The following is a 20,865-nucleotide window of genomic DNA, read 5'->3' as shown; positions in this document are numbered from 1 at the left end:
AATTAATCATAAGTCAAATCAATCGAGATAATCAAGGCATCATTGAGATACTATCACACCTGCATCACACCTTCAACCAATTCACAAAATTACAACTGAGGCACATTGGAGCTGGTCATGAACTCTCGTACCCATTGCTAACTGCTGGGTGGTACTACATGTTCCAAAAACACATGCTCCAGTGTCAATATTTTAATCAGTTCTCATAAGCACCAACTACAACTCTTCAGTACACAAAAATTCTTGGACTAGTGGAAACTTTTGTTTTGTTTTCCATTGACAGTAATGCTGGCAAAATTACTTAGTAGCAGTGATACAAGCTGGCAAAATGTTTATAACTGTTCCCATTTCTAAGGATTAGTGGTTAATAATTGGTGGCCATATGTGTTACATCAACAAATACGCTGCAATCCGCTCAGCATACTACTACAGCACCACCTGCCCTTAGCAGGCTACTGCAAACCAAAACATTTTCTTTCATAGCAAACGTTATTACTGCACCCTCAGCTGCAAATCAGGCTCAAAGAAAAAGGTGAAAGTGCCTACCTTATTCTTAGTGATCTTTATTTAGTTCATGAAAACTTGTTAGAAATGAAGAGATGTGCAACAGCTGCAAGAGATGTGTGCTTGAGTAGTGCAGGGTACATCAACAGTGAAGGAACCAGATGTCAACAAAGTAAAAGAATGAAGCAAGCTGGTAATGGCGGTCCATTTTTGTGGTTTTGGGATTCAAGACAAAAGAACATAGTCACATACTGTCGTGTTATCACATTCTTGCATCTGAATGCTGCAAAACTAAGAAAATGGGGATATAGGCAGATATAGACATTCACTTAGTTTGTAATGATGTCACAATATGATCAGAAATGTTACCCAGGAGAAAACTTGCTCTCTCATGCAGTTTATGTTGCATGGTTCATGCATGGTTTTTCAAGATGACACTGAAAATGAAATTAAATTCTTACTTTGTGACCACAGTGCATATCATTCTGAACACAATCACCTTGAGCATGTGGCACAATCTGAATGACCAAACAGTTTACCAGTACTTAAGTGGCAATGGAAACATACAATGAGTATAATGCAGGCTATGGCTCTCAAGACTATGGGGAATACAACCTTTGTGCAGACGAAAAGATAATAGAGCAGTGAGCACTGTAGTAATGCTTGCAGTAAAGCAGGCATTCCTTGAATAAACGTGCACATTCAAGACAAGATAAAAACTAGAAAATGTTGAAAGTCGACGCTAATTAGCAGTGAATAATGCCAAAAACATAGTGCAGCACTACTCTGTACTGATGCAGTAAAAAATAGGTGCCCTGCCTGCTCAAATAGGATGCACAATTCCTTCAACACTTTGTCATTTCTTATTCACACAAGCAGTGCAACCATTCTTGCAGCATCATCTACATGAAACACTTCAATGGCCATTGATACTAAGAACACTGTCATTCAGTCCATGGGGCAACTACTTTATGGAATGGGTCGTTCACAGCAGCAAAGGTTCATCAAGAATTTTTCATCTATGCAGGTGAATGAGGTATTGGGGACCTGTGGTAGTTATCAGAGTGGCTACAAGGAATTTGTGCACAGACCCACAGTGCAGTAACAGTGATAAACCTATATGTTGTGCTGAAATGTTCAATGCATTCGTAAGAACTAGATCACACAGATATACATTTCTTTGATAAGGCCACTCTGTGCAAATGAAAAAAAGTTTAGGGCCAAGCGTCTACCAGATGACTGAAGCATTAGCCTGGTTGTTCCCAGTACAGTGCAACAGAGCAAGATGCTCCTAAAAACACGCATATTTGTACATTTGGACCTGTACGTGGGCTTTGTATTCTCATTTGTGAACAACAGCACAACGAATGGCAAGCTGGCACCAGTTTGCTTTTATTGTGCACATGCTAAAAGAAACCCAAAGCAAGAATATATGCCAATAGAGTGCCCAAAGTCAAGAAAAGTTTTGCTGTGAAGTGTTGGATTTTACAGCAAAGGTAAAATGCCAACTTGCTCGGTGGTCTTGGGTGTGCAAAGTGCAGTGAAAAGTGAACGGTGACACCAAAGTTCCCAGACCAGTGCTAGCTTATACTCACGTCATGTTCAGGAGGCCTATGGTAGCGGTATCTCTGCAGAAACAAGTTGCACACTCTACATTACAACACTTGAAAGTGTTGAAAAAAGCGAGGTCTTTAAACAAAACAACCCCACACACCATAACAGATTAGCAAAAAAATTAATGAAGACCAATACCTAAGACAAATTAAAACTTATTGCAGTAGACAGAAAAATAACACCTCACAGAATTTACCAAAATGCATTTGCAAAATCTAAGCTAAGTGACAAGTCAAGAATGCAGGAGTGGCTCCTCCCAAAAAAGGCATGACGTGCCTGCCTTTCAAAAAATATATTCTCATACAGATCACACTGGCGTGAAGAGGAGGTGTTCCAGCAGCTCAGCAGCAATGAGCATGCTGCTGTTATGCAATGTAGGTTGGGACCAAAGATAACTCCCAGCACAAATGGGTTGTTTGCGAAGCGCATAGAAGGGATTTCCCTGACCCCCTGTTCAAAGAATGTTCTTGACAAACATACCCACCCATTGTACAGGTGGACAAGCACCACAGAAGGCACACCAGGGAAGGCCAAAAGACCTGTTTCATTGCTTCACCAACATGACTATCACTCACATTGCAAGAACAAAAGGTGTCCCCAGCGTGATAAGGAGTTTCATGACATGACAGTGCAAGGTGAAGGCAGAAACTTGGGGACAAAGGAGGAGGAAAGAGAGAAAGAATCAGACAAAGTGATTTGGTGGCGCATACATACAAGCAGTATTTGAAAGGCACTTGATGTTGCATTCTTGACCAGTCACTGACTAATAGCGTATGATAGTACTGCCGAGTCTCTTTTCTTACATGATGTCCAAATATGCTTCCTGGCTAGCACGCCTTCATAATTGACCACCAATGAGATTTAGCAGATCTTCACAATAAATGCCCATCTTCATTGTTATTTGAAAAATATGTGTTATTTGTTTTTTCTTTCTTTTTTTTAAATTCAACATTAGACAACTCAAAACTAGAAAGCAGGGTGGCTAGGAGTAATTGGTTTTTACTATCAAAGAACATCTTCACAGCAGCTACTTGAAGATAATGGGTAAGCCAAGATATGTTTTGTTATAAGATGCCTCCAATCACAGCTCACTGTAATGAAAGAATAGTCTGACTTATCAATTATATGCAATACCTTTTGGAACTATATGCTCATTAATGTGGCCCACTTTGGTTGGAAAGAAAATTTATTTCATAACGTCATAAACTGCACTACTGCTTGATAGTGCTGAGTAAGCAACAGTATGGTCACGTTGTGAAGAACTCTGTCTGAGAGGCCTTTGCCTGCAGAAAGACTCATTAATCCTTGCACTTAACAGCTCTTTTTAATAAATAAGTTGTCAGTAAATTTCACAGATTAATAGGCATGCTATTTGTAATAAGTTCAAGTGTGTAATGCTAAAATCCTAAATTATTAATATCTTTAAACATGTAACATGACACAACATAAGTAACATGATACTAAAATAATGTGTCTTTGCTATAAAGAATCATTAGTAAAAAAAAAAGAAGAACAAGATCCAATTTCACACTTTTAAGATAGCCAATTTCTTAAGTTTGTGCCAACCAATAGGAAAACCTTACCACAATGGTGCAATTGAAGCACACACAAAGTGATTCCCATTTTTAAAAAGCCTGCCAATTTTTAAAAAGCCTGCCACTCTATGCCAAACATTCTATTCTGTCCCACATTATAATAATGTTTTAGCGACGAGAAAGTACTAGTGTGCAAATATACAGGTTTCGCTGTGTCCCAGAGGTCTCTTGCATACATAGACGCTGCAAAACATATCACAACGACGCAGTGCTGCTATCAGTTTTCATGCCAGCAAAATAGATGGTCATCTACATAACATGGTCTGAATTAATGACATTTTGAGCAGGATTATTTTGACAAGAATTAAGACTGACTAATAAATAGGAGAAATTGTCTGCAAATTTTTTTTATGGATTTGGGGTAAACAAAAAATGCCTTAATTTTCAATTTCCTGCTTTGCAAAATCAGGCTCAGACAGGCCCAACCAGTACTGATGCATACAAAAGTACGCTGTATTCATCTCAAGCAATACACCATATCACATCATAATTATCACATTACACATCACAACCAGAGAAATACAAGAGGGGAGCTAGCACTGCTAGTCCTTCGAACCAATCATCATTCATACTAACACCTGCATCTAGTGGTGTCCAGTGCCAATGTGGAGCGAAGCTTCATGCAGCTCCATATTATAAACTAAATATAGTGCTGCCATTTGAGTGACCAAAGCATTACATGTGCTTCCAGAGGTCTCCAGATATTGTTCTGGGGGGTTATTCTGCATAATGGACTGTCCATTTCCACTGCTGCTGAAGTGCTGATTGGCTGGGCTGGGGAAAGAGCGAGAAGGAGGCAGGCACCCCCAGCCTGCCTCCTTCTTGCTCATACAGCTCCAGCCAATCAGCTGTGGCTGAAATGGTTAGTCCACGAGCCAGGCAATTACAGAATACCCCCCTGATGTCAGCCCCGAATGTTTAATAGATTTCTCAGGAATTCTGGAAGCAGACCACTATATAAGTGAGAGCTACCACAAATTTTAGCAAAGTTCCAAACTCGCAAGAGCTCTTAAGAATGTACATATACTACAATGTGCTATAATTTTAATTTCACACTTCTTTTTAAAGGTATCAAGCATGACACCTTTGCTTTTCTTTTCCTTTGGCAGTAACTAAACAAATACTAAATTTTTTTCAAAACCTGAAAACACTTAAAGGCAGAAGCTGCATAAAATAAATGCTTTATATAGAAAATCTTATGACAGCAAATAGTGCCAATAACAACCCACCGAATCTGATAAAAATAAACACCATATAACATTTAATTTCTAATTATAGCCTATTCCAATGGCATAAGCTTTATCAACAAATTAACAGCTGAAGGAACATTTCTAAGTTGTTTCCTAATGGGCATAACTCCAGGCAGTAGACAGCAATGAAGCCAAGTCAGTGTTATAATCTCTCACTTCTTTTTGTCAACACGCTAACCCTGCATTGCAGCATCCCATTTAAAATCATGCATCTTTGTCTTTAAGAACAGTTTTTCTGGTTGAAAAATTACACTATGAAATTACTAGAATTGTAAAAAAAAAGGACACTTTTATACACAGCCATGAATAATTTTCTCTTTCCCACCACCTTCCCTCCTTAATTAAGTAGGAGGGTACATAAAATTTTTATTTTATTTCATAATAAGACAAAACATTTTGCATTGGGCAGGAGATGTAATTCGTAGGGCACATAATCAGTGGTCTATCAGAGTTACAGAATGGGTGCCAAGAGAATGGAAGCCGGGGACAACTAGTCGGGGACAACGTAAAACTAGATATAATGCAATTAGGAAATTTGTAGGTGTAAAATGGTGTCAGCTGGCATAAGGCAAGAGTAATTGGAGATCACTGGGAGATTCATTCATCCTACAGTGGACATAAATAGGTTGAAGATGATGATTAGATATGTTGTCAAAGGAAACTGCAATAGTAAAACTAGTGGTGCCTGGCCTTTCTTAGCAAAATCATAAGTATCAGATGATATAACAGTCATATCAGCGTTCGCAACATTATAGAAATAATACACGAAGAGTGGCTTTCTAGTCAAGCCCCAAGTTGCTGCCACAGCACCAAGACCAGAACACAACCCCAGCACTAACTGTATTTGGCATTGAAGCATGTTGACATGTCACCACTGCCTTCACTAATGGCATGAGGTTACTGAACTACGACATTATGAACTGCATTAATGATAAAATTTCAAAGGTGATGTATATTTGCACAAATGTATATATTTTCTGACAGGAGGTCCCCTTTCAGCCACACGTTCCGGGACCTCCTTCTGTACACTTATGTAAGCATGTATCCATTTATGAAATAAATAAACTGAAACTGAAACTCGTGTACCTCTGCTGCTTAAATATACAAGGTGATCATTTTTAACTTTTTCTGAATTTTTACAAATCACCTGTGGCAGATAGCATAATTCTTGTACTTCAGCTGGATTTTTCTAAGAGGCAGACATTATTAGCACAAAAAATCTAAACACATATTCAACTAGTTAACAATTTAACTAATTAACTCCTTAATTACTTTACAGCACATATTACAATTGTAGTCTGAGTTTGCAAGACATACCCACTTGAAATGTGGACACGTTTTGGCAACCAAGCAAGGCGTGGCCAGTGCTACCGACCAGGAATTGTTTCGAGCACTTGGCCAGCCCCAGCAGACCACATGAAGAAAGCTGGAGCTTACTTAAGCAGGAAGAGCCCTTCCCAGCGCCAAGGCGATTCAAACCCAAGAATATTTGCTTCTCAAACCGACAGGTGAGTGAGCCAGCCTGCCTGCCTTACTCCCTCAACACTACCAGGCAGCTCCAAAACGCCCACCCCATAAATCTTCCAGCTATGTCCAGGCAGCTGTCGTCAACCCCAACCCATTCAATGCAGTCAGGGCTATGCCAGCAGGCTTTTGCAGGCATCAGCTCACACAAAATGAGCACTCAGGACAAGAAATAACAGAACCTCCAGAGGAGCAATCAGCAGCCTCTGAAGTTAATTTCAGAAAAGAAAAACGACACGTTCTCTAACAAAACTGATGACCTAACTACCAAATTTCAAAGATAAGCACCACTCATCAACACCAGCACACTAAGATATCCTCACCAAGTTGATATTCAGTGTCCCTGCCCTGGCAGAGAAAGTAGAAAAAATGGCTGAAACATCGGCTCTCGCTCACATTCACCTGTGCAAACAACAAGTGGCCAGTGTAAAAAGTGTTCCTTAAAAAATTTCACCTACCCGCAACCAAGAATATTGCATCATTGGCATGAAATTTTAATACCAATACCCAATCTACCACACCCCCTTCACATCCAAGAACTCAGCAGTGAAACTGCAGACATATCTGCAGAAAGAGAGATACAGCATATGATGCTGCATACAATTCAGATGGTTCCCCATCCACCAGACAATTTAGCCCCCTGCAGGAAACGTACAGCATTACTATAACCCTGCCGAGCTGTAGCACCTACTCAGAACCTAGCATTCTCAGACAGCGCAGATTGCAGCAAGCAGCCTCCCCTCCTCTTGTTTTGACAATAATTCTGACGGCCAAACACTTAGCTGCTGTACAGCTCCATAACTCGACACATCAATAATACAGCCCAGGAAACAGTGGCCATTAAATGTTGTCTACCAGGCAGTGATGACAGTGCCGTAATTATCAACTCCTAGTGGTTACCACAAACACACAAACCAGACAAGCACTGATAAAGTCAACTCCATCAGGCCAATCGTAATTTCCAAACTTTCCTGCTTAGAGACTTCAACAGCCATCGCACGAACCATGGACACACTGATATCACGACTGCTGGGGAAGAGTGCATCAACTGGCCTCCACCCAGTCCTTGACACTACTTACTGATTTGAGCTTTTCCACCAAGGTAGGAAATAGTGTATAACGAGACACCTCACCCGATCTTACTTGGTACAGAGGAAGCTTAGCTGTTCAATGGGATAACATGCAAGGAACTTACGGCAGTGATCATTATCTGCTGCACATAACCGTCCAAGTGGGCCAAGGGAAACCGAACAATAGGCTCGCTACTGCAATTCCCAACTGAGATGTTTCCAGATACAAACTTAACACATCCCCTCTACCCAATTAGCCTAAAAAAATAGTGCAACACCATCCCCAACTTCCAGAAGCTTGTGATAAAAGTGGTTATGAGATTTGAAGATCACCCCCAAATTAACACCCATCTTCTCAACCTTGGTACAAAAATGCTGCAAACGAAAGAATGATGAAGCCTTCAGAAAATTATGCAAGCTATCACAGAAGAAGCACACCTATATGCAGAAAAATTGGGTGCTGATAGCTGGTTGTCACTGCGTGACTCACTCAACTCTCGAATGTACACTTCCTGTACATGGGCCATTGTATGGTCACTGTTGGGCCAGGAAAAACCCAAGCACACCACATCTAGACTACAGCTACGAATTGAGGGTGACTCTGAAACAGTCGGCACAGTCATACTAAACACCTGCTATGCCCTTGTGGAATCAGCCCACTAAACCTCACAGATACCACCTGGACATTGGCCAAGCATTCACACTGGCTAACTCCACAGAGTCACAGCTGATCCAAAGGCACACTCTGCTCCAGGGGCTGACAAAATTACATACAGGATTATAGCCCCTTTGCCCAACAGCCATTTAGAACATCCCTATTTTTTTCAACCTTGCGCTTCTTGGGCTGGCCGAATCCCTACCAGAAACAGTGAGTGTCTCAATCTACGCCGACGACATCTGCATCTGGACGTCAGCACTCACTCGCCTGCAGGTTCACGCAAGGCTACAGAAAGCAACAACACAGGCATCTGACTATCTTCACACACAAGGCCTTACCATCTCAACAGAAAAATGTGCGTTAGTTGCTTTTACACGAAAAGCAATGTCTCGTTATCCAGTATGCATCAATGGCCAGCCTATCTCCTACAAGAGAAATTATTGGTTTTTAGGTGTCACTGTTGACCGGGACCTCTCTTGAGCCCTCAGGTTGCAAACTTGATGAAGAAGCTCACATCTATTGTTCACGTCTTCAAGCTCATCGCCGGCAAAACATGGGAATCGTCAGTGGGCTCTATGCTGCAGTTATATCGAGCACTTTTTACCGGATTCCTATGTAATAGCTCTCCCATGCTTGCTAAAATATGCAAGTCAAATCTTCGAGAACTTCAGAGCATGCAAGCACAGGCACTATGTGTTTGCCTAGGCCTTCCACGGAGCGCCTCAACAGCAGGAACAATTAGAATTGCTCAAGACCATCCGACAATAACTTACATTAGCACCGACACACTTAGGGCCCATGTTCATCATGTTTCATGGATGCAATCAAGCTCTCTTGCCTGCCTGCCAGAACAACGACCACAGACGTCCTTCTCCAACGAGGTCAGCATCCATTGTGCCACCTTAACATTGGGCTTCACACCTTCAGCACGTTCAACCTCAGCTCTGTGGCGTTTAAAACCTCAAGTGCGTATTACGGTTCCAGGGATAAGAAAGAAGACCGACCTGCCTACCTTGGCCTTGAAGCAAGCAGCTCTGGATTGTTTACACACTATCTACTTTGACCGTGTCCACATATATATGGATGGCTCTTGCACCCGGACCAGCTCCACCGGCGCAGTAGTTATACATCACGATCAATAAGCATCCGACACAAGGTCACTTGACAACATTGACCGGTTCGGAGCTTGTTGCTGGTGCCATTGATTATATTAACAACCAATCGGCTAATCAGTGGGCAATATTCTGCGATTTGAAGGCGGTGTTACAATGTCTTCTGTCATCTCTTCATCGCGGGTCCTGTGAACAACTCGTGTCGGAGATACGAGAAATGTACCATCATATGATCGCGAAAAGACACGACGTCCTGTTTCAGTGGCTGCCTGGCCACTGCGGTATCTCCGGCAATGACCTCACTGACGAAGCTGCTAGGAATGCACACGGAGCAACCTTGTTTCTGTACCTTTATCGCGGACTGACGCAGCCCAACGCAAGATGGCGCACCATATGCCATTGGAGATGTGGCACACACTTGCCAAGATCGATTGCATTCCCTCGACCCATTTATGCAACTGCGGCTGTTACCAGGGCTTCCATGAAATGAGAAAACAATGCTGTGCCGCTTACGTTTGGGCGTCGCATTCACCAATGCGTATATGTTTTTGATTGGAATGGCTGATAGCGCCAAGTGCAATGCCTGCGATGTCAAGGAAACTATAGAACATCTACTGTGCTACTGCCCATCTTTTGAAAATGAAAGACATAACCTCTGCACAGCTCTCAATCAGCTAGATAGAAAACCGTTCACGTTGAACAAGATCTTGGGACCATGGCCTCGTATATCGCAGCTACAATAAGCCACAAAAGCACTGCTGCGATATTTGAAAGCTACCGGATTGAGTCACAGTCTGTGATCCGGACTGAGTGACCAAATGATATCCCCAGTGGACTTTCTCTTCTTTCAGTCTTTCCATCTCATTTTCCCTTTCCCCAGTGTAGGGTAGCCAACCAGGCTCAGCCCTGGTTAACCTCCCTACCTTTCATTTCTCATTTTCTCTCTCACTCTAGAACATCTTCTGTCCCTCTATAATGAAATATGGGAAACAGGGAATGCAAGGCATCATGCTTCGCATCTGCCAAGCCATGTATGCACCAAAGCACAGAACTGCACACTATTGTGAGCATAGATGTCAAAGGAGCCTTTGACAGCGTTTCTCACAGGATAATCATGGAGAAGTTTAAAGATACCAATCTAGATGGCAAGACGTACTGCTACATTCAAAATTTATCTCAATCATCATGTACAGGTCAAGGTGGAGGACCACTAAACAATTCCACATCCACTATCAACAAGCATACCACAAAGCTCTATTCTGTCCCTCACAGTATTTAGCCTTGCTATAAAAGACCTCCCGAATAATCTGGAACAAATATGTCACTTGAAACACACTGCATATGCCGACGATACAGCTCTGGTGCAACACTGGATCTCCAGCTCAACCAGAGTGCACCCTTCAAAAAAGGTATTGACATCATTCTCAACTACATCAAAGCTACAGGGCTCTCTTGCTCTCAAGAAAAGACTGAATACCCAGAAGTCCCAAAAGGATGCGAGCCTATAGTCCAAGCTAAAAACCAAATATCTTTACAAATAGCCGATCGACCAATTACCCGAAAGCCACGCATTCGGATTCTGTGATCCTGGCGTCAGCACGACAGTAAATGGAATGTCTGACACCAAAGGTTGATTAAACAAGTTCAAGAAGTCCAAACACGTTATCCCAAATTACTCACAGACATCAAGGTGAGCAAGAGGACCAGTTATGTCATATTAGAAAGGCACTAATATGTTCCTGCAGCCTTTATCAACTTCCATACATACAAGCAACAAAAACTCAGAAAATGAAACTAAACATAGCTTTATGAGCTTGCTACTGTACAACACTGGGGATACCACAATACACATCTAACGATAAAGTGGACAGAATGGGTATTTTTAACAACCTATCGGAAAAGTGTGACATGCACAAATTCACTATCTCCAAATGTCTGCCTATGGAAAAAAAAAACCTTGATGATCCAGGATACCAGTCACAACACCTACCTGTCCTCCTTCCAGCAACACCTCCATGCAATGTTATTGGTCCTCTAAAAGTCTTACCTATACCTCAAGACATAGACCCCCCACAGCACCATTTCAGAGGAGAAGACAGGGCGAATTGCCTGGCATCACAGACACCTTCTGCAGAATAAATATACAGAAGCTGCATTTCAAGATGGTCAAGCCAATACGATTGCATCCTGTGATTGCGGTTGTGCCATTCAAAACCATCACATCAATGTTCCAAACAATTATGCTACCCTGCCACCCTACAAATAATATACCCATAACAACTGACAGCCAGGTTGCCTGCAGGACCTTCACATGATTCCATTCTACCTCATCATATCTTCAAAAACCCTTAAAACTTACACTTATATGTCTCATCCACAACTACAAGTGACAATTGAATGGGCACCAGGGCATTCATTGATAGATGGAAATGAACTAACTTATAATGATGTGTCACCACGCAAATCAAAGTGGGAATCGACTAGCACATACCCTGACCTCTGAAACCATACCAGGTCCCCCTGTTGGCTGGCCCCATGCCTTTGACCTCAAGTCTCACCACAACCAACTTAGGCAGCAAAGAAAAGCAACCCTAAATTAGTTGCAGCACATTACCAGTTGAGTTGCAGCACCCCACCAGTCCCAATCGCACTAAAACAGCACTGACAGGTGTGCCACCCAAACCAACTCTCTCCTCACATAGCGCTACCTACACCATACACACGGTAAAAACCATCCCACCAGTGCAAGCACTGTGGTGGCTACCCAGAAAATCCCGACATTCATTCTTTGGAACTGCCCCTATGTGAAGCCAACCGTCACCCAATCCCTTGCATCTATCTCTATTTCAAAACATCCCCGATGGTGGGTGGATGGCTAACTCCACCACCACACCCTTACTAAAGCTCTACTGGGAAGCTATGGCAAGGCACGCCAGGGTGCTCCTGGACACTTAATTGCTGGACCAGGCGTATGAGATAATGTTTTTCTCTCTCTCTCCTGGTGCAGGCAGAGTTCCCCTCAAATTTTCTTCGTTCTCAATGGTTCTTTTAAAATCTCATGTGGATTGCAGTCACAAAAGAGCTTCAAGCAACACAGTGTACAAGAACCAGCTTGTTCGAACAAGTGACAACCCAATGCGCTCAAGTTTTTGGTGCCAAAGTGCAGCCTGAAGCCACTATACCATGTTTTACAGGAACTGACTGGTGTATTCTTCGCCCATTAGTGATTTGCAATGCCCCACTACGATCACCAGCTGTGCCTATAATGTCACAGAGCTCCCTTGACATCACAATGCAGTCAACTGCGACAAGAAAACTGAAGGTAGTAGCACTGCGATTGTTTCAAGCTGAAGAACTGGTCCGACAGATGCTTACTAAAGCAAAATAAAGAAAAACCTTGCCTCGGCACTCTTTTGAAAACTATACCTGTCGCTTCTTTTCCAATCTGGTACAGCTTTGACCAGTGTGACATACCGGTTTGAAGCTATCAGAGCATGGCTTACATCTTTTAGTGGTGAGCGAGTGGAGTCATCAAAATTTCATAGGCATTTTTTTCTTAGAGCAATACAGATGAAATAACCCATTACAAGTTAAACTACAAGTTAGAACTCACCGACACAATGAACCAAGGTCAAACAATAGTGTAAACTCTTGACGGGTGCCAGAACAAAAAACTGTGCGGAAACCATTGACGAAAATTGTCAATGTAAGTGAATTTAGAAATGCGAACGGTTACATCCAGGGCCATGTCTCGCAGCATACTGGAGGCATTTTTGCTATAAGCTGATTCGTCACATGTGCACTGTTCTCCAGCAGCGCAAGTGCTGATGTGAAAGGTGACTGCCATTTTTTTCACCATCAGAGCCCTCTCCGCAGCTGCCACAGAGGGAGAGGGTGGTGGGAGAAGAGGAAGGCTGTCCTTCTTGAGCGTTCCGCCACAGCATCTAAAGCAGGGCTAAACAACTGAACATTACTAAGGGCCAAAACCAATTTCTGTAGCAGCCATACGGGATGCACTTTGCGGGTAGCATTGCATCTCTTGCTTGCGGAAAGACATGCGTCTGTATTTTGTCATTCATTGCGGTCCTCATCAGGTCTTGTAATTTCTGTCCTTGAAGAGTGAAGGCAAGTTTTGTTCTAAGTCAGCAAAGAAAATGTCTGCTCACAGACGTAGGCGTTTTCAATGAGATACACCAGTTTCAAGGCATCATCATCAATGTTTCCGTATTTGTTTCTATCAAGGTTCCTATAGAACCAAAGGAGAGGCTGCTCCCTTTACAAGCCTTTTAGCTCTGCTGGTTACTGCAGTACCTACTGAAGAAGTCGCAGTCTTCCAGCGTCACAGAGAAAAGGCCATGAAGAAGGTGGTCGCTGCATACATCTTCAAATGACGTGACACACTTGTGCAATGTTACTAAAAGGTTCACAACATGTTTTTAAGATTTGTTCATGCACATAAATGTTTCTCTTTGAATTTACAAACATATGATGCTAGAAAATATTTAAAAATGGAGATTCTTATTTCAATGTTTAATATCATATGGATAGAAAGCATTGTAGCTTTCACTATTAGAATGGATGAGAAGTGGCTGTCTCTGCAACCTTTAACGGTATGAGTTGGGCTAGCAGCATGTTAAGAAATAGGCCTGCCAAGCCTTGGTCACTTTATTACAAGTATCTTAATATGTATACAGGGTGTCCCATGTAACTTTAGCCAAAATTTAAAGATATCCAAATGCCATGTAGCTGGACACAACCAAGGTAATGTTGCTTCTGGTTTAAACAGAACAGGAAAATATGCAGCATGTTAAGTCTTTAGACCACCCCATATACACATCATTCAATATTTATCACATTATGCCATGGTACAAGGATGATTTAGCATGAGGTTGCCTTCTCATTAATCCGTGTTGCACGAACTGTGGGTCACTTTATTACAAGTATCTTAATATGTATACAGGGTGTCCCATGTAACTTTAGCCAAAATTTAAAGATATCCAAATGCCATGTAGCTGGACACAACCAAGGTAATGTTGCTTGCCGTCACTTGGAGATAGATTATTTTTTGCATTCCACCCAATAACATAATCAGTCTTAATTACTTGAGCAGCTTATTAAATAGTATAATTAGAAGAAAAGTGTCAATGAAAAGATTGTTGAGCAACAGGAAAAACTCCCAATACAGCTTTCTGTTGCTCAATATGTGTTCCACAAGTGTTTTTCCAAGTGTGAAAGAAGCCCATGAATACACCCCAAGTGTCTCGGGCAGCCAGTCGCACGGCAATCCTTGTGACTCATCACCAAGCTAGCAACTCTCATCGTGAAGGTATGGACAACGGTGTGGGCCCGCTTGGCCTCTATGTGATGCACTGATAGCGTACGCTAGCTACCCCTTTTTGGGACGTACCGGCGGTGTAAGCAAGAGCGTGACCCTCTGTGTGACACCATACTACCAGGCCACAAACACACAGGCCTGTGGGCCACAGGATGTGCAGCCCTGATCTAAACCTTCAGATGCTTTAAAGCTCTCACATGACAACACATGCGTCTCAAAGAACTATAATAATTGGTGTTCGGCGATGAAGGTGCCCCATGACTTGGCTGCGTGAGAGGTTGTGTCCTTTGAATCAGCAGTGAATGTCTAACTACCATGAAAATGGGCAAAATAGCCAAAAAAAAAAAAACTATTCGCTTTAATAGACAACCACATAACATTCTATAAAGAAAAGCAAGAAATAGAGGCATGCAGAACAGAAGCATCAATAGGCGGCATTTGGTGCTTAAAACAAAAGGTTCCTGTGCTTGTATAGTATGTGACGGATAACTGGTCAAGAAATAGATAATGATTGGAGCTGTTGTTGTTGCCCGTCTAACTCTTGGGTCCTACATACCCACTACGAAGGATTGCCCAGAAAATGGGTGAGTTATTCTAACTATTACCACAAATAAACCTTTAGGACAGCTGTAGAGTAAGTGCAGTTGAAAGGTGAAATTACATAATATGAAAGAAATAATAGTAATACTCTCAATAGGCAGCATTTGGTGACTTAAAACACAAGGTTGATGTGATTGCATTCTATGTGATAATAAAAACCCATAGTGCAAACAAGCTGTCACTGTGGATTTTTATGAGACAGTGCCAGCTTGGCTTCCCAATGCACACAGCACATCTGTAAAATTGTCATGTTGCACCCCAGAGAATAGATTTCATGCATGTTTAACCTTGCTCTGTGACTAACATGAAATATTACCCAAACTTTTTCGCAACACTGCTTTCATTTCTCCTAGTAGCAAATGCAGTGCAATTAAGACAGAAGTCACAAAAATCTGGTTTAAACAGAACAGGAAAATATGCAGCATGTTATTAAGTCTTTAGACCACCCCATATACACATCATTCAATATTTATCACATTATGCCATGGTACAAGGATGATTTAGCAGGAGGTTGCCTTCTCATTAATCCGTGTTGCACGAACTGTGGGGCCACAATCACTCTGGGAGTCGTAAAAATTTACAGGGGGCTCATGAAATACCTCAGAAACTTGATAAAAAAGGGCAGCCAAAGAATGTCTTTAAGCCACATTCTGCCTGGTATTCTGCATCTCACAGCAACTTAAGGGACCTGTTGCCACAGCTGCCAATGTACATGGGGGCACATGACAGCCTCAAGGTATGACACAGGCATGACAATTTGTCATTTGATGAGAGTACAATCAAGTACAGCGTTTCAGTGTAGTGAAGGACATTTCAAATCCGAAATTTTGCACTAAATACAGAATAAGTGAGCTGACTGGATGAGAGATCGATAGATGATACTGGCTACTGATAACTTTAATGTGTTAAAACAAGAATGGCATGTAGACGTACCACTAGATCAGAGTCAAACCCTAAGCATAGCTTTTGATGACACCAATAAAGGAGTGCATGTACTCTTGGGGAATACAGTGGCAATTTGTTCTTCTCTTTGCATCAAATTTACATGGAAGGTTGGCTTGTCTGAAGACGTTGACAAGAACAAGATAAATGTCACAAACAGGGCCACAGCTCAACATCAAGCCATATAAACAGTTGTAGGCTTGTAGCATTAATCCATTGTCTCATCTTTTAAAAAACTGTGCTCTAATATGCATTTTATTAATTGAAGAGACAGCCATCTGGGCTGGTATAATGTACCTATTCCTTTCACTGAATTGTATTCCTTTCTTATCCATTGCTTACAAACCGCCAATTCCGATGACAATGCAGGCGGAGTGCCGCACAGACCTGATGAAGTACAACAAGGAAAATGAAATACTTAATAAAACTTATATTCCCTAAATGCTATATTATTATGAGACATTTACAAGGCAAAAAAGAAAAATGTGGATAGTAGCACACACTAGCCCACAGCGTCATTTCTGTCAACACAATTTTGTTGGACATTGTGATGAACAGTGCTATGAGAATATTACAGCCAATGATAATATTAGTGGTTTTCTGTATTACTGTTTGTGCACAGGTGCTAGAACACTTGTGGCATTGTAAGAGATACGGCAGGATCTTCTATTTTTGATGGCCCACAAAGTGACAGGATTTAGGAATCAATGTTGCAAATGTGTGGCACCAGCAACCAACAGGATAACCCCCCATAAAGAAAATCATGATGAAAAGAAGAGCACCAGGTATAGCCGTTGACATTTTGTAGTGTAGTTTCATACATATCACTCACTTGTCACGGGAACTGAGGCAAAGAAGCAGCAGCCTTTTTCAGCATCCAGATGACATCAGTATGCTCAGAGCTCTACGTTGTCCAGACTGTTTGCACATCAAAGACCAAAGTTGCACCTTCTAAATGTTTCTTGTTCCTTACTACAATCTTGGCACTGCCCACCAGGCGTGTAACTGTGTCATTTATTAGAAAATGCATTACTATGAACGAGTGCAGCCCCTACTTGAGTTTATATGGTATGACTTTAAAATTGTAATTCTTAGGATGCACAATCGTAGAAGCAGCATTTGAAGATATTCGAGCAGCCTATTCCACACTACTTAAAGAATAAACAATTGTGCTCAATTTTTCATTCTTAATGCTTTTCTTTTTTGCAGTAACTAAGACAAAAAAACAAACATTTGTATGCAATGCTCAGCTTTTGTCAGTTCTATAAATCCATCAGACATTTTCTCAGAAGTACCCTACACCTTTACTTTCCGTAACTATCTGTTTCAAGACAGAAAAAAAGTCTGTACATAAATTTAAGCCACAGCTTGGTTTTGGATAAGGGCTGTTGGCATTAAAATGTGGAATCCCACACAAGCTCAGCCATATCTGACAGCAACATGTTACAAGATTGAGAAAATGTAAAGAGTAGCGTCTTTAACAGTGTAATGCAGGACTTCATATTAAATTAAAATGTAAATAAGTGACTGAAACAAGCAAGGATGAGAAGCAGCAAACTACTCTTAGCTGAAGATAATTTTTTCTTGAAGATACTCTTTACTGTAATATTTTCGTTTCTCAAAAACAATATACTATTTATTCCTTAGAATTGTTCTGAGGAATAAGTAATTATTATTATAGTATTAGTTATATTATTATTAAACAAAAACTATTATACCGCTGTACTGCATGAATTCACAATAACACCCAAAAGATGGGTTAAAGCAATGCCGGACTTTGCTTACAAGTTATCAATGTTGGAATATCATGCACTTAAAGGTAACTCTAACTCATAAAAATGCTGGACAAACAAAGTTGATGTTAGTATAAATATTTCATGTCCACACTACATAAACAGAACAAGATCAGGACTATGACCTGAAGTAATGCAACCTGCAGTTTTCTGGAAAGTGGCTATAATATTGCAGCTGCCTTGTGTATGTGAAAGGCTCAAGGATAAAACATGGCACAATGCAACATGCATGCGTCAAATGCAAAAAGCAGAAGCATCCTTTAAGAGATTATATCCTCAGAGACACCAAAACATTCTACAGTAACAAAACCTCTCAATGGGGCATTTGAGTTAAATAAAAATCCTTGTAGTTTGATTTTATGCCTTATTATAAAGCACATTGTGTACAGAGAAGCACAGGCGTGAACACAGACAGGTGAACATAAGTTTGAGGAGCTTTAGTTTGCATACATTTGAGTGAATGCAGGAAACCAAGTTATTTTCCTGAATTTCTGCAACACCAAATAATAAAAAAAAGCTGTTTCACACTAGCTGTCGTGACTAAAAAGCTATGAAGAAAATTTTGCACACCAGGTTACTTACTGATGCTAAACAAAAGTAAATCAAGACTGGTGAAAGTAGATTTAAAAGCAAAATTCATCTCGCTGTCTGTAAAAGTTTTTTTTTTTTACATATAACCCCCCTTCCAATTGATGGTTACTAAAAGATACTAGCTAAAGCTGTAAAATTAATTTTGTTAAATGTGTTATATCATAGTGCAAAGATTATTGAGCCGTACATGACATAACCCAAGTTGGAATAAAATATTCAAAGCTCATCACACAGAGGGAGACAACTGAAAATAAAAAAATCTGCAAAGTAAAGCAGTATTCCTGCCAATACAAAATTTTCCATCCCTTGCTATTACAAACAGCTAAAGTTCCTTCACTGCACAAAATAATCCAACGCACAGCATGGTTAAATGTAGGGGAGAAGGGAGACCTGCTACCCTTTGCTGCAGCAGCTCCAAATTCGTTAAACAAATGCAGTGGCTCACAACTGCTACTTTTCATATACTTAATATCACCTTGGTTGTATCACACTCCACAATATATATTGCACAAACACCACCAAAACCTTATTGATAAGCCCAAAGGCTGTCAATTATATATGCACAAAACCAAGACAACAGAATAATGGAAGCTGAACGACTGAGAAGCATACATACGCTGGCTAACTTGCAATTTCAGCGATCTTGAGCGCTTGAAAAAATAAATTCAACAACCAAAAACATGAAAACATGTTTTTGACTGTTTTTGGTGCTTACCGTAACAAAATCCAAGGTGTTCTGCGATTTGCTCATAAACAATCGCAAGAAACCCAATGCGACAGGCAAGAGCACACACGCTACGTGCGTTGCCAGCGATCTGGCAGGAGAGCCAGGGAGTGCAACGTTCCACCTGACGGAGGCGCCTTCGTCGACCCGTGGCTCGAATGCCACCTCGGGAATGACTGATGTCATAGGTGACAGGACACGCGCAACTCGGGCGCGCGTGAAGCCACGAGGACCCACTGGCGGCGACGTCAACGCGCCTCTATAGACTGTGTGGTCGCCGTAGGCGACCGAACGCTGGCGAGACCACATACCTGAACGGACGGAGCTCCTGGACGGGCAGCCAGCATCTGTGGAGCCAACCGCACAGGACTGCCGATGACAACCCGGGGCGCCAGCGTCTTCTGGCCGACGACGCCTGGCGCTCCGGGCCGGCCAGGGTTCACGTTGACGATCTGCACACCAGGCGGTAGGATGCTAGGACTGGACACAACCTGCGTGACAACGCTAACGGGCTGCGGGCCGGCCTTTGACGCCTGAATGACGCCCGCAGCAGGTGACGAACAGCGCAGAAACTCTTGGCCAACCGATGCAGCCGGCGGCTCCTGCTTGATGAGGATCTGTGGCTTGAATGCGGCCTTCGGATCCTTCGGGTCGACGACGATGCGCGGTTTGGCCGGTTGGCTGATGATGAGAGGCGTCTGCTGCGAAGCCACGTTCGCCAGATTGTGGATGGCACTAAGGCCAGGAGTTGTGGCGGGCGTATGCGGGCTGGAACGGATAGCGGTGCTTCCGTTCGGGACACCCTGTATTTTCACATTTCCCCGTTGCTGGATAACAGCGTTATTGACGGCAGCCAGATTAGCCGCGTTAAAGTGGCCCTGTGGTGAATACACAATCTTTATGTCCGAGTTGCTGATCGGGCGCACAAGCGATGTGTTCAGCAAAGCCTGCTGCGTCGTGCCAGTAACTTGGTTTATGTAGCCGCTAGCTGGGAGAGCGCCAGGCAAAGTCACCATCACAGTGTTCGTGGAACTGGCAGGAGAAGAAGCGCAACTACTAACGCCAACAATGTGAGACGTGGTCGCGATCGTCTTTCCAAAGCTCGACACCACGATGCTTGGGCATGAATTTGCAAGCGCTGCAGCCACACCGTGTTTTTGTCCGTCGTGCTGCAGGCGCTGGAGACCGTCCGAAACTGGCACACTATTGACGTGATTCGTGGTTGCTGAACTGACGCTGAGTTCCTGATTTGGAGCATGAATCCCAGAAGATGAGAGTTGTGACTCTAAAGACCCTACTAATTCGCTTACTACTGACTCGTCCACATCTGTGGTTAGCATTTCCTCTAGAGATTTGGCTGACGCCATTTTCGAGTTACAACTGAAAAATAAAGTACGCATGCGTGTCCCCGCCGACAAGGAATTGTGGGTAGTAACGCGCTTATACCAGTATCAAGCATTGTCTGTTATTGCAAAATATTTTTCACAACACGCTGAAGCAAAGATTATATAAAAAATACAATTGCAATTATATTTCTTTTTGAATTTTAATTA

The 20,865-nt window shown here is 42.1% G+C and overlaps 1 protein-coding gene across 9 annotated transcripts in view; it reads right to left on the bottom strand.

The window, feature by feature from the left end:
• Window positions 1-20,802, bottom strand: part of LOC135903131 (transcription initiation factor TFIID subunit 4-like) — a 109,912-nt gene extending 89,110 nt beyond the window's left edge. For 3 of the 9 annotated variants that reach the window (XM_065433519.1, XM_065433520.1, XM_065433521.1), the window contains exons 1-2: window positions 19,624-20,802; window positions 2,100-2,132 (exon numbers count right to left, since the gene is read on the bottom strand). In XM_065433519.1, coding sequence (XP_065289591.1) covers window positions 2,100-2,132; window positions 19,624-20,712 — 1,122 coding nt within the window. In that variant the 5' untranslated portion in view covers window positions 20,713-20,802. Of the gene's footprint in view, window positions 1-2,099; window positions 2,133-19,303; window positions 19,501-19,623 lie in introns of those variants that run through there. The other 6 variants (XM_065433522.1, XM_065433528.1, XM_065433525.1 and 3 more) reach the window with 5 other exon arrangements.
• Window positions 20,803-20,865: the final 63 nt, after the last annotated feature.

This window comes from Dermacentor albipictus, chromosome 1 (genome assembly GCF_038994185.2).
Source record: "Dermacentor albipictus isolate Rhodes 1998 colony chromosome 1, USDA_Dalb.pri_finalv2, whole genome shotgun sequence".
Taxonomy (NCBI): domain Eukaryota; kingdom Metazoa; phylum Arthropoda; class Arachnida; order Ixodida; family Ixodidae; genus Dermacentor; species Dermacentor albipictus.
This window is presented reverse-complemented; position numbering and strand designations above follow the sequence as displayed.